This window comes from Bactrocera tryoni, unplaced genomic scaffold (assembly GCF_016617805.1).
Source record: "Bactrocera tryoni isolate S06 unplaced genomic scaffold, CSIRO_BtryS06_freeze2 scaffold_480, whole genome shotgun sequence".
NCBI classification, from domain to species: Eukaryota; Metazoa; Arthropoda; class Insecta; order Diptera; family Tephritidae; genus Bactrocera; species Bactrocera tryoni.
In genome coordinates, this window is record NW_024396173.1 from 89,329 (window position 1) to 102,915 (window position 13,587).

General features: G+C 34.3%; 2 protein-coding genes across 2 annotated transcripts; one reads left to right on the forward strand and one right to left on the reverse strand.

Moving 5' to 3' along the window:
* Nucleotides 1-3,585: 3,585 nt before the first annotated feature.
* On the reverse strand, nucleotides 3,586-10,426 carry LOC120781183 (jerky protein homolog-like). Its single transcript, XM_040113306.1, has 4 exons — nucleotides 10,269-10,426; nucleotides 4,391-4,449; nucleotides 3,918-4,318; nucleotides 3,586-3,846 (listed from the first exon to the last, which is right to left on the reverse strand). The coding sequence occupies exons 1-4, from the start codon at nucleotides 10,424-10,426 to the stop codon at nucleotides 3,586-3,588; spliced, it is 879 nt and encodes a 292-aa protein (XP_039969240.1).
* A 968-nt stretch (nucleotides 10,427-11,394) lies between these two features.
* On the forward strand, nucleotides 11,395-12,080 carry LOC120781184 (the record flags this gene model as incomplete). The annotated part of the gene is made up of 1 exon (XM_040113307.1): nucleotides 11,395-12,080. A coding segment is annotated over exon 1 (647 nt), but the record flags the coding sequence as incomplete, so codon positions are not given.
* Between the last annotated feature and the right edge of the window lie 1,507 nt (nucleotides 12,081-13,587).

A 13,587-nucleotide genomic window follows, 5' to 3' on the forward strand; every position in this document is an offset into this window, starting at 1 on the left:
AGTTGTCCATCTTTTTTCTTTGCATACAAATTTACCATCACTTTATCATATGCTCGTCTCTTTTTAACCCATGGTAGGATGGTATAGTAGTTTGATGGTAAAGTAGTATGGTGGTAAAGTAGTATGATGGTAAAGTAGTACGATGGTAAAGTAGTACGATGGTAAAGCAGCACGATGGTAAAGTAGTATGGTATACTTATCCTTTTATCCTACTCCATATAAAATAAAACAAATACAGGTTATTTTTAAAAATTTATTGAATTTTTATTTTAAATTGTTATGGAAATGTACATATATTTAATATATTTTTAATTTGTTTATTAGCGATTAAAAAAATTAATTTATTTATTATAAAATTAAATATTAGTGCAGAATCTTATAGTACATAATATCATAAAATTGGTTTATAAAATAATGTTTTACAAAAATATATTAGAAATATTAAGAAATCTTAAGAAACCTTAAATTGAAAAATCATTAAAAAGATTGTGTAAAATAGGTATTAATAACTACTTATTTTCATTAGGATTGCAAAAATATTTATATTTAATTTCTAACTTATTAACTTTTATTAATTGATTACTAAGATTTTGAGCTAGACATATTCCTAATCCATGTAAAGATTCCAATGGTTCTTGGAAATAATTTTCGATTTCTTGGAAACTATATCCAAAAACCACGTCACGACCCGATTCATTTTTAATAGCGACGACTTTAAATAGACCAATTTTCTTAATATAACAATACGAATCCTTTTCTTTTTTAAAATTAATATCAAAACTGCCGAGTTTTAAATTTTTCTTTAAAGGCAAATCTGCAGATTCTTGAAGTCTCAAATACAATTGCTGTAAAACTTTATTGGTTTCTTAATAATTTTTTTTTATATATTGCATATAATTTTCAAATTTATATGCAGAGAAGCTTTCCAAGGGTCCGTATTGATTGGTACATTCTGGATAAATGTAATAACCCATGGATATTGAAGCTTATTAAATGATTCCCCATACACCGTGCAGTTTTCCACTTTGTTATATACTGATTACTTTACTGATACTGATTACTTCTTACATCAAACGACTACAATGCATATCTGCATATAGCACAACCATTCTTGTAGCACAACTGTGGAGGGAGGGAGTACGAAATATATTCCCAACATGTGACCTGTTTTCACATTCACGTAAATTTTTATTTTTTTTTTTAAATTTGCTTATGTGTTGGTGAATACGTTAGCGAAGTTTTGCTGGGTATTTACCTAAGTAGGCACAATTGTTTGTGTATTTATAAATTGGTTATCTTAAGCCATTGAGAACTCGTTAGAGAGATCAATTCGCTTTTTGTACGCAATCCTGCTTGTTTTTGTTTGCCAAATAACAAGAGGTATTGCCGGATAATTGCCAATGTGGACTTTGAATATGCAAATGTATATGTACTTGTATATACGAATATGTATGCAGATATATGTTCAAAAGTTTGTTTATGTTGAGCTCGGTTTTTTTTATCAGATTTCAATAAATTATGTATGTACATACTTATATGTTTTAACAATTTGTAATATTGTTAATTTTCCCGCGTCATTTATTTAAGCATAGGCAGTTTGTATGCCGTATGTTTACATTCTTTTACAATAGAGAGAGGACACGAAAACGGAAAAGAAAAAAATTGTATTTTCCGTTGTCCTCTTATGTATATAATTTAGTATATAAATATAGCAATTACACTTGTTAGGTAAGTATTTGAAATATGTATGTATCTACGTTTACTTTTTATATAGTATTTCAATATGTATAACATATGTATGTTTGTATTAATGTATGTGCGCAAAGTGTATGTATGTACAAAGAATATGCTGTAATGTTTTTTGTAATTCTGTTTGGTTTGTTTTTGTTCTTAAGCAATTGAGAACTCGTTAGAGAAATCAATTCGCTTTTTGTATGCAATCCCGCTTGTTTTTGTTTGTCCAAGAACAAGGGGTATTGCCGGATAGTTGCCAATATGGTCTTTGAATATTTGTTTGTACTAATGTGTTAATATTTAATATATGAGATTTTGTTTAGTGTGACAGGCCGTATATTTGTATATAATTATTATTATTATTTTTTGAAAAAGTGAGAGACAGATTTAAAATGGTGTTGAAAAAAAAGTTGCACACCTTTATGTGTGACTACGCACTTGGTAAATATGTTTTGCTATATATGTACATACATATATGTATATGCAGATATAATATATTTATTTCCCGTTTTTGCTTTTATTTTATATTTTCGACTATTTTTGCCTTTGCTTACTTGTTGTATGCAGTCGTGCTTAATGCTTTATAAAACATAAGGGGTACTGCTGGAAATTTTTTCGAAAAGAAATGTTTGAATTTTTACGGTTTTTTATAAGTTAAGCTAGTAAGCAGGCTTCGAATAGTTAGGTATTTGATTTTACGTATATGTGTATATATACGTATTATATATTAAAGGACTTGATACGCTCACTTGGTATTCCCTTTGTATGCAAAGTGCGCCTGTAATGTACGTATGTACATATGTTTCTCCCGCCAATTTTGTTCTTCCGCTTCTCCCAGTTGGTTGGACCTGTTGTGTTTGTTGTTTGTATTTTGAGTTTAGTTGATAGTATTTGTTGTATTTATATATTTTTAGATTGGGTTTTGACGCCCGGTTTATGTGTTGTTTTTTGTTTCTGTTTGTTTTTGTTTGTTGAAACTGTTTGCTCGTTTATTTTATAAATGCACTTTTGTTTTTTGTTTCTGTCACTTTTTTCCTCCACTCTCTTCACATTTTTGTTACCTCACAGATACATATATGTACATATGTATACATATGTTTTTGGTTTGTTTGTGCGGGTCACTGCTTTTGGGTATGTTTTTTTTTTGTTTTTGTTCGTTATTTACATAAGCACATACTTGTATGTTTTTATTCAGTTTTGTTTTTTTTTTTTTATTTTTGTGTCACTGCATTTTATTTAATTTAGGTCACTGCACTAAGTTCCCGCACTTTATTTTGGTATTTGTCACCACAATTGTTTTTGATGCACTTAATTGTTATGTATTACGTTTATTAAAATCCGAAGGTGCCTTTCGGTAAGGCTCGAAGTACCATGTTTAATTTTGTAACCTGTAGATACAATGTCTCGCACATTGGGAATAAAAGTACCGGGTTATTTGAGTCGTATGATATATTTATAATTATATAATTTATTAAAACTTTATGGGTGTTTTTACAAAGTTTATTTTATTAACATAAAATATTTAATTATTTGGGTAACCCACATAAAGGAGCGTATGTATAAGAGATAGCGCGCCAGATCGCTGTTGACGAAAGGCTTACTGTAGCGCGCAGGTCGGGTGTTGTAAACGCAGAGTCGAATTGTTTAGAACGAAAGAAATCACGGATGCGTGTAACGATGTATAACATATAAAAATGCCATCTTGTTGTCCATCCTTTTTGTTGAGTGGGTTGTACAGGTGTGGTGAGTTGAGCTGGTGTTGTGTTATTGTGTCATCGGCTGTGGTGTATTGTACTGTAGCATTAGGATGCGCCAGTTTTACCGAGTAGAGAGGGTGGATGCTTAACTCATTTAAACAAATGTTAATGCAATGGTCAAATGTTCCTGTGCAATAACGTTGCATAAAAGTTTGCTTCTGTAGCCCAATTTAACTAGCCTTATCGGATTTTGATCCATTGGCTGTATTACCGCTGTCACATTCGATGGTAGAAGCATTGTTACAATGTTACCGTCATCAGACTTTAGCCGTTCAATTGGCTTATGAGCTGTACAATTGTCAACTAGCAACAATGCCTTATGTGGTAAATTATTTTCAGAGCAAAAAGTACGAACCTGCAATATTGTTAACATATAGTATTTTAGAAAATTAACAAAACAAAGTAAAATTTATAATTACTATTTACCTGTTTAGTAAACGAATTGTGAAACCATTCAGAAAACAGTTGGGAGTTCATCCACGCTTTTTTAGAATTTACGTATTCCAATGGATTGTTGAATCCGGAAAAACAACGTGGATTTGCAGATTTACCAATCACCAAGGGTTTCAATTTGTGGGATCCATCGGCATTCGCACACAGCATAAATGTTATCCTTTCTTTTAGTATTTTTCGGCCAGGTGCAGTCTTTTCAGTTGCTGCTACGAATGTGCGATCTGGCAGCATACGGTAAAAGAGACCAGACTCATCCGCATTGTATAACTGTGCCTCGGTTATCTCCATTTCATTCATTGTATCCCGTAACTTGTGAATAAAAGGAGTTATTTCTGTTGTGTCACTCGAAAGTATTTCACCACAAATTTTAAGATTGCGAATCCCATATCGTTTCTTAAAGTTTGTCAGCCATCCATCACTTGCAGAGAACTGTTTTTGTAAGTAAAGTCTTGCAAACTCCGTCTTAGCAATTGATTTTAACCTTGCGCCATTAACATTTTGAGAACTAAATATCTATACAGAATTTAGCCCACATAACCCATAAAGGCACACCCTATTGTTCACAACTCAACGGGAAAACCACGCCACTTCTAGAAACACAAGAAGATTGAGAAACCAGACATGCAGATGAAATGACAACAACAATGCATACGAAGCGGTAAAACCACGCCACGCAAGCAATACAGCGGGATACCACGAAGACGGAGAAATCAGACAAGCAGATAAAACAACAACAAGCATGCATACGCAGCGGTAAAACCACGCCACTGCCAGCAACATACGCCGTCCCAGCAACACACGCCATCCCAACGCAACATGTTGCGAATGTTTTAGCACGCAGCACAGGCTTGCTGGGGAGTTAGGTGATCGATGATCAGGGAGTCAGCACGGGACTGTGACAGCGTACGCACGTTTGGCATCAGACTACGCAGTGAGTTTATCCTCTGGCTAGTCTTGGTACCCTGACTTGTGAACGCCGTCTGTTAAGGGTGAGCTTGGTAGTGAGTTTATCCTCTGACCAACTCAACCTTTAACATCGCGGTCGCTAACGCAGTTTTCCGTGATCCGGGATCTCTACGCGGCAAAAGTGGTTAAAAGGACCTCTCCAGCGTAGCAGAGGAGCGTAAACGTGTATACCAGTACAGCGTTATTGAAGCCTACACGAGCGTCGGCAGAAGTAGCCGAACGTAGTCGTCGTAGCATGCGAGTGTCAACGTGTATACCAGGACAGCGTATTGAAACCTACACGAGCGCCGGAAGAAGTAGCCGAGCGTAGTCGTCGTAGCACGCGAGCGTCAACGTATATGCCCGGACATCGTCATCGAGTCGTCGTAACAGAGGAGTGTCAACGTGTACGCCAGGACACCCTGGTCTAGCACCCAGGAGCGCAACAGAGCGGGAAACGGTATTGCCCTAACGGGCCACACAGAACCGTTACCCTGACAGCGTCGTCCTCGGGCGACGACAGTACAACGCAGGAGACAATTTTGTAACATAGATTAATATATATTATATATTAATATAAGTTGAATGAAATAAAGTACGATTCGCAGAAGAGCCCCAATGTTTACAAATTTATTGTAACGAACCCTGGACACGGCGAGTATACCGCAATTTATACTTGTAAGAAGCAGGGGCAGAAAAAAGCTTCGTTACAACATTACAATTGCGTTGTCTTTGCATCAAAAACCAATCATACATTTTTTGTTCCAGCTCAATAAATTCTGGTTTATGCAGTGTTTTTCTGTGTAAATCACCATATGAATTTGAAACTGCTTCTAAAATTTCAAATCTCTTCTTCTTAATTTTTGTTATTGTTGCTTCACAAACACCATAATCAAATGGCAACCGTTTACCACTTACACCTTTGTCAATTTTTGCAATGATCTCTGTTTTTTTAACTAAGTTCAATCTTGTTTGGTTTATATTTTGCTTTTTTGACATTTTTTAAGACTTAAAATTTGCGTACTAACTATTCTTGTCAAGTGATGCATCAATAATAACTACAGCATGTAAAACAAGCGACGCAATACTCAATAAAAAGTGCAAATACCATATTATTTAGCGTTACCTACATTCTCAGTAAAAAATGCAAAAAAAAGGAATTTTAACCAAGCATCATTACATATTGAAATATGTAGGTATGTGCTTATGTAAGGCAATATCAAAACAAAAAAATTGTAGCACAATCAAATGAGGAACTAAAATGGTAAGTTCATATGTACATATCTCAAAGTAGGAGAGTTTATTTACTAAAAAGACGCGATAAACAAGAGAGTAAGTGTTTTTGCAACATCGTAAAAAACGCTGCTTGCTTCGTTTCGAATTTTTTATCGCACTCTCTGAAAAGACAATTAAAAAATTTACTTTTTCGAGGTGTATGTGTAATCTTAAAGGTGATTAACTTTTCCGTGATTATTTACTTTCTGAGAATTTACTTTTAGAGAGTATACTGTATTTCGCCTTTCTCGGAGCCCTGCCTTGAATTTTATTATTTCACCAAAGAACTTATTTTCAAATCTCTTGAAGAGCGTAAACTCATCTTCAATATGCATTTTTTTTTAATATTTAGAATGTGGTGATTCCATGCATTTTTAATAGAGTGCACACATCGTCACATAATTCCCACTGTTTAGATAAAGATAATGTTTCTGGAAGAACCATAACCATATTTATCTGGTCCATATTTATTGTTTAAAACCACTAAACCACTCGCTGCTTGTTGAATTGAAACTAGAACTATATGAATTGAAAAAATAAGCAGCTTCTAATTTTCTGCTCGAATAGGAGTAAAAAAAGACAAAATACCGCTATAATTGGCGACTACTGAAATATTAAATTCAATTATAATTGCTGTTCAGATTTCTGAACAGTTCTTAACGGCTACAATTGTAAATGAGATAAATCCGTATAGAAACGGATCTCATATGTCAAATATTTGTATGCATTATTGCTAACACATAAAAATACAGTCATAAATATAAATATGTACAAATACCCATTTCGGGTATTGTTTATGTTACATGGTATAGTGTTGTTTTCAAGTGCACATGCACATTTGTATTCAATTGCCTAAATACATATCTTAAGTCAATATGTTATCTTAAGTAAATATCTTTGTTTGTTAATTGTTGAGTGCATACGTATTGCATGCGTGCTTCATATAAATGTATTATATCCCTGCCAACCATGAGCGGGTAAAACACCAGATAATTAGCGGGTAACATGGTGGTAAACGTGGTGGTAAACATATAGAATGTTTCTTACGCCTGGCAGATATTTTACCTACTCACGTACGTATACATGTGATCATATATCTCTGTTGCGCTCATTCAGCAGTGTCATATAAAAAAGTACATCTGTCCTGCTCTAATATCCCCAATCGACGGCTGATGCTGTTGCATTTTCTCTTTTTAAATAGCTGATGCAGGGTTGCATTTTTTGATTCCTACTTCTAAAATTTCTTAAAATTTCAAACTAAACTTTTTAATTTTCAAAATTTTTATTTTGTTTTATTTTTTATGTGTTTACAAAAAATTTATTACAATTTATATAAATAAAAATATATTTCATATAAAAAATATTTAATATCTGAAAAAATATTAAATAAAGAAAAGAATTTTTAAACCTGAAAATAAAAGAGTGGAAAAATATTATAAAACACAAATTCCTGTAAATAAAATAAAGGTTATTAAAACCTGAAAATAAAAGAGTGGAAAAATATTATAAAAGACAAATACCTGAAAATAAAATAAAGATTATTAATACCTGAAAATAAATAATAATTACATTGAAGAATGATTAATTGTATAAAATGATAATAATATCTGAAAAAGAGATTAATATTATCTGAAAGAATAAAATATGTTAAATACAAATAGAATTTACTCTGAAAGCTAATATTAATTAAATAAAAAAAGTGAAAAAATCTGAAAAGAAAGAATAATTAAATAAAAATCATAATAATATCTGAAATAAAAGAATAATATTATCTGATTATTAAAAATATAAGGCATTGGATTGTGCAGGCCGCCTTAAACGCATAAAATACATACTTATGTACGTATGTATGTAATTATTTTTGCGTATTATGTTGAACTGCGCAATCCAATTTCAAACAAAACACACTTTTTCTCACATACTTACTTAACAATTTAAATTTGCTGCTTCTGATGATATTGCTGCAGCTGCTAATTCCAATGCTATAAAAACAAATGAAGTAATTATTTGCAAATTATTTAAAAAAAATCATTCACTTACCTTCTTGTTGTACGAGCCTCCTTTACGATAGTACGATCACGAATGACATGCGTCTTTCAATCGTTTTTTTATTACCCTTTTTGGGATTTTCTTTTGTCACTATTGACAATAATGTTTTCTCCTTCGCACTCTTTCAAATAAATCAGGAGATGAAAGAAACTTTTTTTCATCGCATTTAGGTAAACAAAAAATAACCCGAAAATGTGCGTTGGTGTTAGTGTATAGAGAAAAAATGTGTAGTTGTATTGGAATATTTGTCTCAAGTGGGTAGCCGTGGTTCGCAGGGATGTATCTCTATGCGTTGTTTATGTATTGCTTTGTACTGCCTCAACACTGGCGAAGATAAGCCTGTTCAATATATTTGAACAGGCATATTGATTAGAGACTGCAATATTTAATGCACTCAATGTAAAGGAACGGATATGATCCTAAACTATTAAAAGATAAGAAATAGTGTGTATGCCGTTGAGAACACTTATGTTTAAGATATACTCTGCATGTGGTGCATACACAAATTAGGCTAAGAAATTTTATAAATAAAGGAGCTCTGGGCAACCAGAGCTGAGTACATATTTATATTCCGAATCAAACGCGTCTTACTTTAAACATTGGTGACCCCGTCGTTTTTGAAACACGCGAGTGCAGTAACAGTGATAGTTATATATATGTATACTAGCGTTACCCGGCGCGTTTCTCTACGCAAAAAATTGATTGCTTAAAAGATTTGATTTCAATAATGAAAAAGAAAAGCAATGTTCAATTTAATACAATTGTATACACAATTTTTTTGTTTTATTTTGTGGTGCATAAATAAACAAATTTTTCGTGGCTCCAACTCTCGGACATGCAACGTACAGTTGACCGTGAGAAAAGCAAGCTTCCTCTAAATTAACTCCACACACCTGAAGCGTTTGCCCTTGGGCTTTGTTGACTGGTCATAGCAAAAGATAGCCGAACAGGAAATTGAAGACGTTTAAATTCGAATGGCATGTCCAAGTTGGTATTAATGGGATGCGCGGTATTAGAACAATTTCACCTTTTGCTTTGCCAGTGAGTAATTGTTGCTTGAATTAAATTTGGCATCAATTTCTTCACTGAAAGTCTCGTCCCATTACAAAGTTTCGGTGCATTAAGATTTCGAAGAAGTAAAGAAGTATAATCGATGAACCAACTTTCAAATTCAAATTATGCGGTGGCATGCCTGGTGGTTCCAAAGAATTTAAAAATTCAACCGGATAATTGACTGCGTCTTCATCATTCATAGCAGTATCAATGGATTTATACGTTTCCGAATTACCTGGCAATTTTTCCTGGATGTGGAAATTGAATTCATTGACATTTTTTGGTGCTAAAATTGCACTTCTCGTAACCAATCATGGTTCTTATAATTTTGAGCAATATTTGGAAAAACGCGATCAATGAGTTCTTCTTTTGATGATACAATTATTTAAAAATTATTCGGTAACGTGATAAACCCATTTTGATCACTTTCCATTTTTCCATCGCCAATCTTCAGCAATTGCTTTGAAAACTCACGTGCTGAAGAATCATTTTGAAGACGCACACGCATATTGGTCGTCAACGAAAGCATTTGTACGTGTGCCCACAAAAATGAACTTTTCAAACATGCATTAATTTCATCAGCTGGTATTGATCTCGGAATAACAGGCAACGTTTGACGAAAATCAAAACAGATAACAATATTAATGCACCGCCAAACAGCTGTAAACTCCGTCTCAAATCTTGTAATGTTCAATTTAAGGCTTCCAAAGATTTTTTACGGGCCATTGGACATTCGTCCCATAAAATAATGGATGTTTGTTGCAAGACTTTAGCCATTCCAGAACTCCTTGAAATATTGCATGCTGGTGTTTCAATTGCTTGCATGTTCAATGGCAATTTCAAGGCGGAATGTGCTGTGCGGCCGCCATCAAGTAATGTAGCTGCAATTCCGGAAGAAGCAAGTGCCAATTGCCCGCGATTTTTTGTTCCGACCGAATCGTTGCCAGTATTAATGAAATCAAAAATGCTTTTCCAGTGCCGCCAGGTGCATCCAAAAAATACAATCCACCAGTGTTGTCATTGTCAGCTTGCATCACTGTGTCATATACATACTTTTGTTGATCATTTAATTGTGGAGTATACGTTTGTACGAACGCACGCAATTCATTACGATCGAATTGCAGTTCGCGTTGCAATTCTCGTTCAAATAAATCATGCATCAAACGATTTGGTGGATTGCCCTAATTGCCCTAATGCCTTATTTGCAATCGTAAGGCACAAATCTTCGATCATTATCAAGGCTTCATTATACATTTCCAATGTCAGCAGCAATGCAGGATCATTGGAACGATGTCGAAGTCGAATCAAAATGTCTTCAGCCATGAACTCTCTTTGTATTTATTCCACAATTCCAGTGGATTTGATGGAAAACATGTTGATATTATGATCGCAAATAACATACGAATTTGAATTGGTGGAGAAACAATTGATGCATCACGAAGCGTAGCATCCCAATGCGTATCATCTTACAGCAAATGCAAGTGTTGACATGCTTCACGGTATGTTGCGCACAATTGACCATTAACAGTTCGTAAATGTTGGAATGATTGAGGTCCATGTACATTCACCAACAAAAGTCGCAAGTAAAAACATTCAACATTAGCTGGACTAACTGTATAAATGCGTCCCAAAGCATCTGTTCGAAAAATACCTGGATAACCATCAACAGGTGTGCCTTGTTTGCGACGTTGAAATTTTTTTGTTGATGCAAAGTCCTGGAAAATTCATCAGTTTCACATTTTTTTTTTTTATTAGGTGTTCAAAGTGTACGGACGTGTTTTTGAATTCGCTCCGTGATTCTAATTTTTGCAAAAAGTAAGCAAACAAAAATAATAAATAAAAACAAACAAACAAATAAAAAAACAGTGCACACAAACTTTTAATAATAAACATTAACAAATAGTGCACAAAACAAATATATAAAAACAAAACAAAAAAACAAACAATTATGAGTGCTTCGCAGCCTCAACCGCAAAACCGTAGGCATTCCTTAAATGCCTACTTCAGTTTTGTCGAGCCAACAAAAGCAACTCCTGGCAAAAACAAATGTAACGGCGATGATGAGTCATCGCATCGATCAGACGAAAGAGAGACTAAGCAAGCGAAGTCAGCAGAAGCAGCAGTAAACAGCAATCGGGCAACAACAAAACCACTGACAGCAGCCACTATGCAGCCAGCAAGCACCCGGACAGCGAAGGAAAATAAAATGCAAGGTGAGAATGTACCAAGCAAAAAAGGGCCATCAGTTCAGACTGGTATTGATCGCTACATTAATGTAAAAAGGAAATTGAGTCCTATTAAAACAGCGGTCAATACCAAAAAATTTCAAGCAAACACGCCAAACACCAAAAAGCCAGAAATTCTTATTGGCAACAGATTTGCCTTATTAAGCAAAGGGCCTAACGACGAAGCAAAGGGTACCACCACGGTCGTGAATGCCAAACCCCCTCCAATCTATTTGCGTGAGCGTAGCTCAAATGCGCTTGTTTCAAAAATGAGCAATATAATAGGCACAAACAATTTCCACATTGTGCCTTTGAAAAAAGGTAACATAGATGAAACAAAAATTCAAACATACACTGAAAAAAGTTTCATGGAAAGTGTAAAATTCCTATCAAATGATAACAAGAATTACTACTCTTACCAACTGAAGAGCTCAAAAGGCCTAGTTGTTGTCGTAAAAGGTATAGAGTCTTCGGTAGACTCTAACGATGTTAGAGAAGCACTAGAAGAAGGTGGTTTTAGCATTAAATCAGTAGTAAATATTTTTAACAAGAACAAAGTCCCACAACCAATGTTCAAAATAGAATTGATGCCAGATTCCAACAAATTAAAGAAAAATGAAATACACCCGATTTACAATTTAAAACATCTTCTCCATCGCAGAATCACCGTTGAGGAACCACACAAGAGAAATGGTCCAGTACAATGTACAAACTGCCAAGAGTATGGACACATGAAAGCATATTGCACTCTACGAAATGTCTGTGTAGTATGTGGTGATCTACATCCAACTTCAAAATGTACTCTTAAAAAAGAGGATTTAAATAAAAAATGCAGCAATTGTGGAGGAAACCACACTGCTAACTACAGGGGTTGAATTTCTGTATACAAAGATTTAAAATCGAAGTTGTCACAGGGCATCCAAGCACGTCGTAACCAAATGATGAATATTCCATCTAATGAAAATATTAAAATCCTCGTCCAAATTTCAAAACCAGTAAATCTTAAGGACAATGCTACACAAGGGAGTTATGCAAACGTGGTGAAAGGCAATACTACACAAATGCAATTGTCCCAAAACCAACCAAATGGAAGCGTTGAAACTATGATTTTAAACCTCACCCAATGTATGACACAATTTATGGCTTCAATGCAAAATATGATTCAAGAGGTAATCCAATCACAAAACCAAATGTTGCAAACTTTTTTAAGTAAAAAATGAGTGTATTGAACATTTGTTTATGGAATGCTAACGGTGTTAACCAACATAAATTGGAACTCATTAGATTTCTGGATGAAAAAAGTATCGATGTAATGCTATTGTCAGAAACTCATCTTACGAACAAAAACAATTTCTTTATACCGATTTAGACTTATGTTACAAACCACCCAGATGGAAAGGCACATGGAGGAACAGCAGTGTTGGTTAGAAAACGGTTAAATCACCACACATCAGAATCTTATGCCACCGCGCAATTACAAGCTACAACAATAACTATTAAAATCGCTGCGGGGACTTAAATCTGACGGCCATTTACGTCTGCCCGCCTCGGTTTAAAATTACAGACATCCAATTCAAAGACTTTTTGGAACACTAGGCCATAGATTTATAGCAGGTGGAGATTACAATGCAAAGCACACGTATTGGGGCTCACGGCTAATTAATCCGAAAGGACGACAGCTGTATCACACTATTATAAATAGGCACAATAACCTTGACATAATATCTCCTGGTAAGCCGACATATTGGCCTAGTGATCGTAAAAAATACCAGATTTAATTGATTTTGCTGTAATCAAAAATATAGATAAATCGCTTATAACAGCTGATACAAGTACTGATCTATCTTCTGATCACTCTCCTGTACTAATAAAGTTATGTGAACAACCTATATTCGTTAATCCAAAAGTAGGTTTGACTTCTTATAAAACGAATTGGCTAAAATATAAAAAATACGTGAGTAGCCACATTAATGTTGAGTACAAAATAAATACAGGTAGAGATATCGACTTGAAAGCATAGAAGAACTCAATGATATAATAACTAAAGCAGCTGTCTTAGCAACACCAAACAAAAACTATAAGCCGCTTGGTGCCAG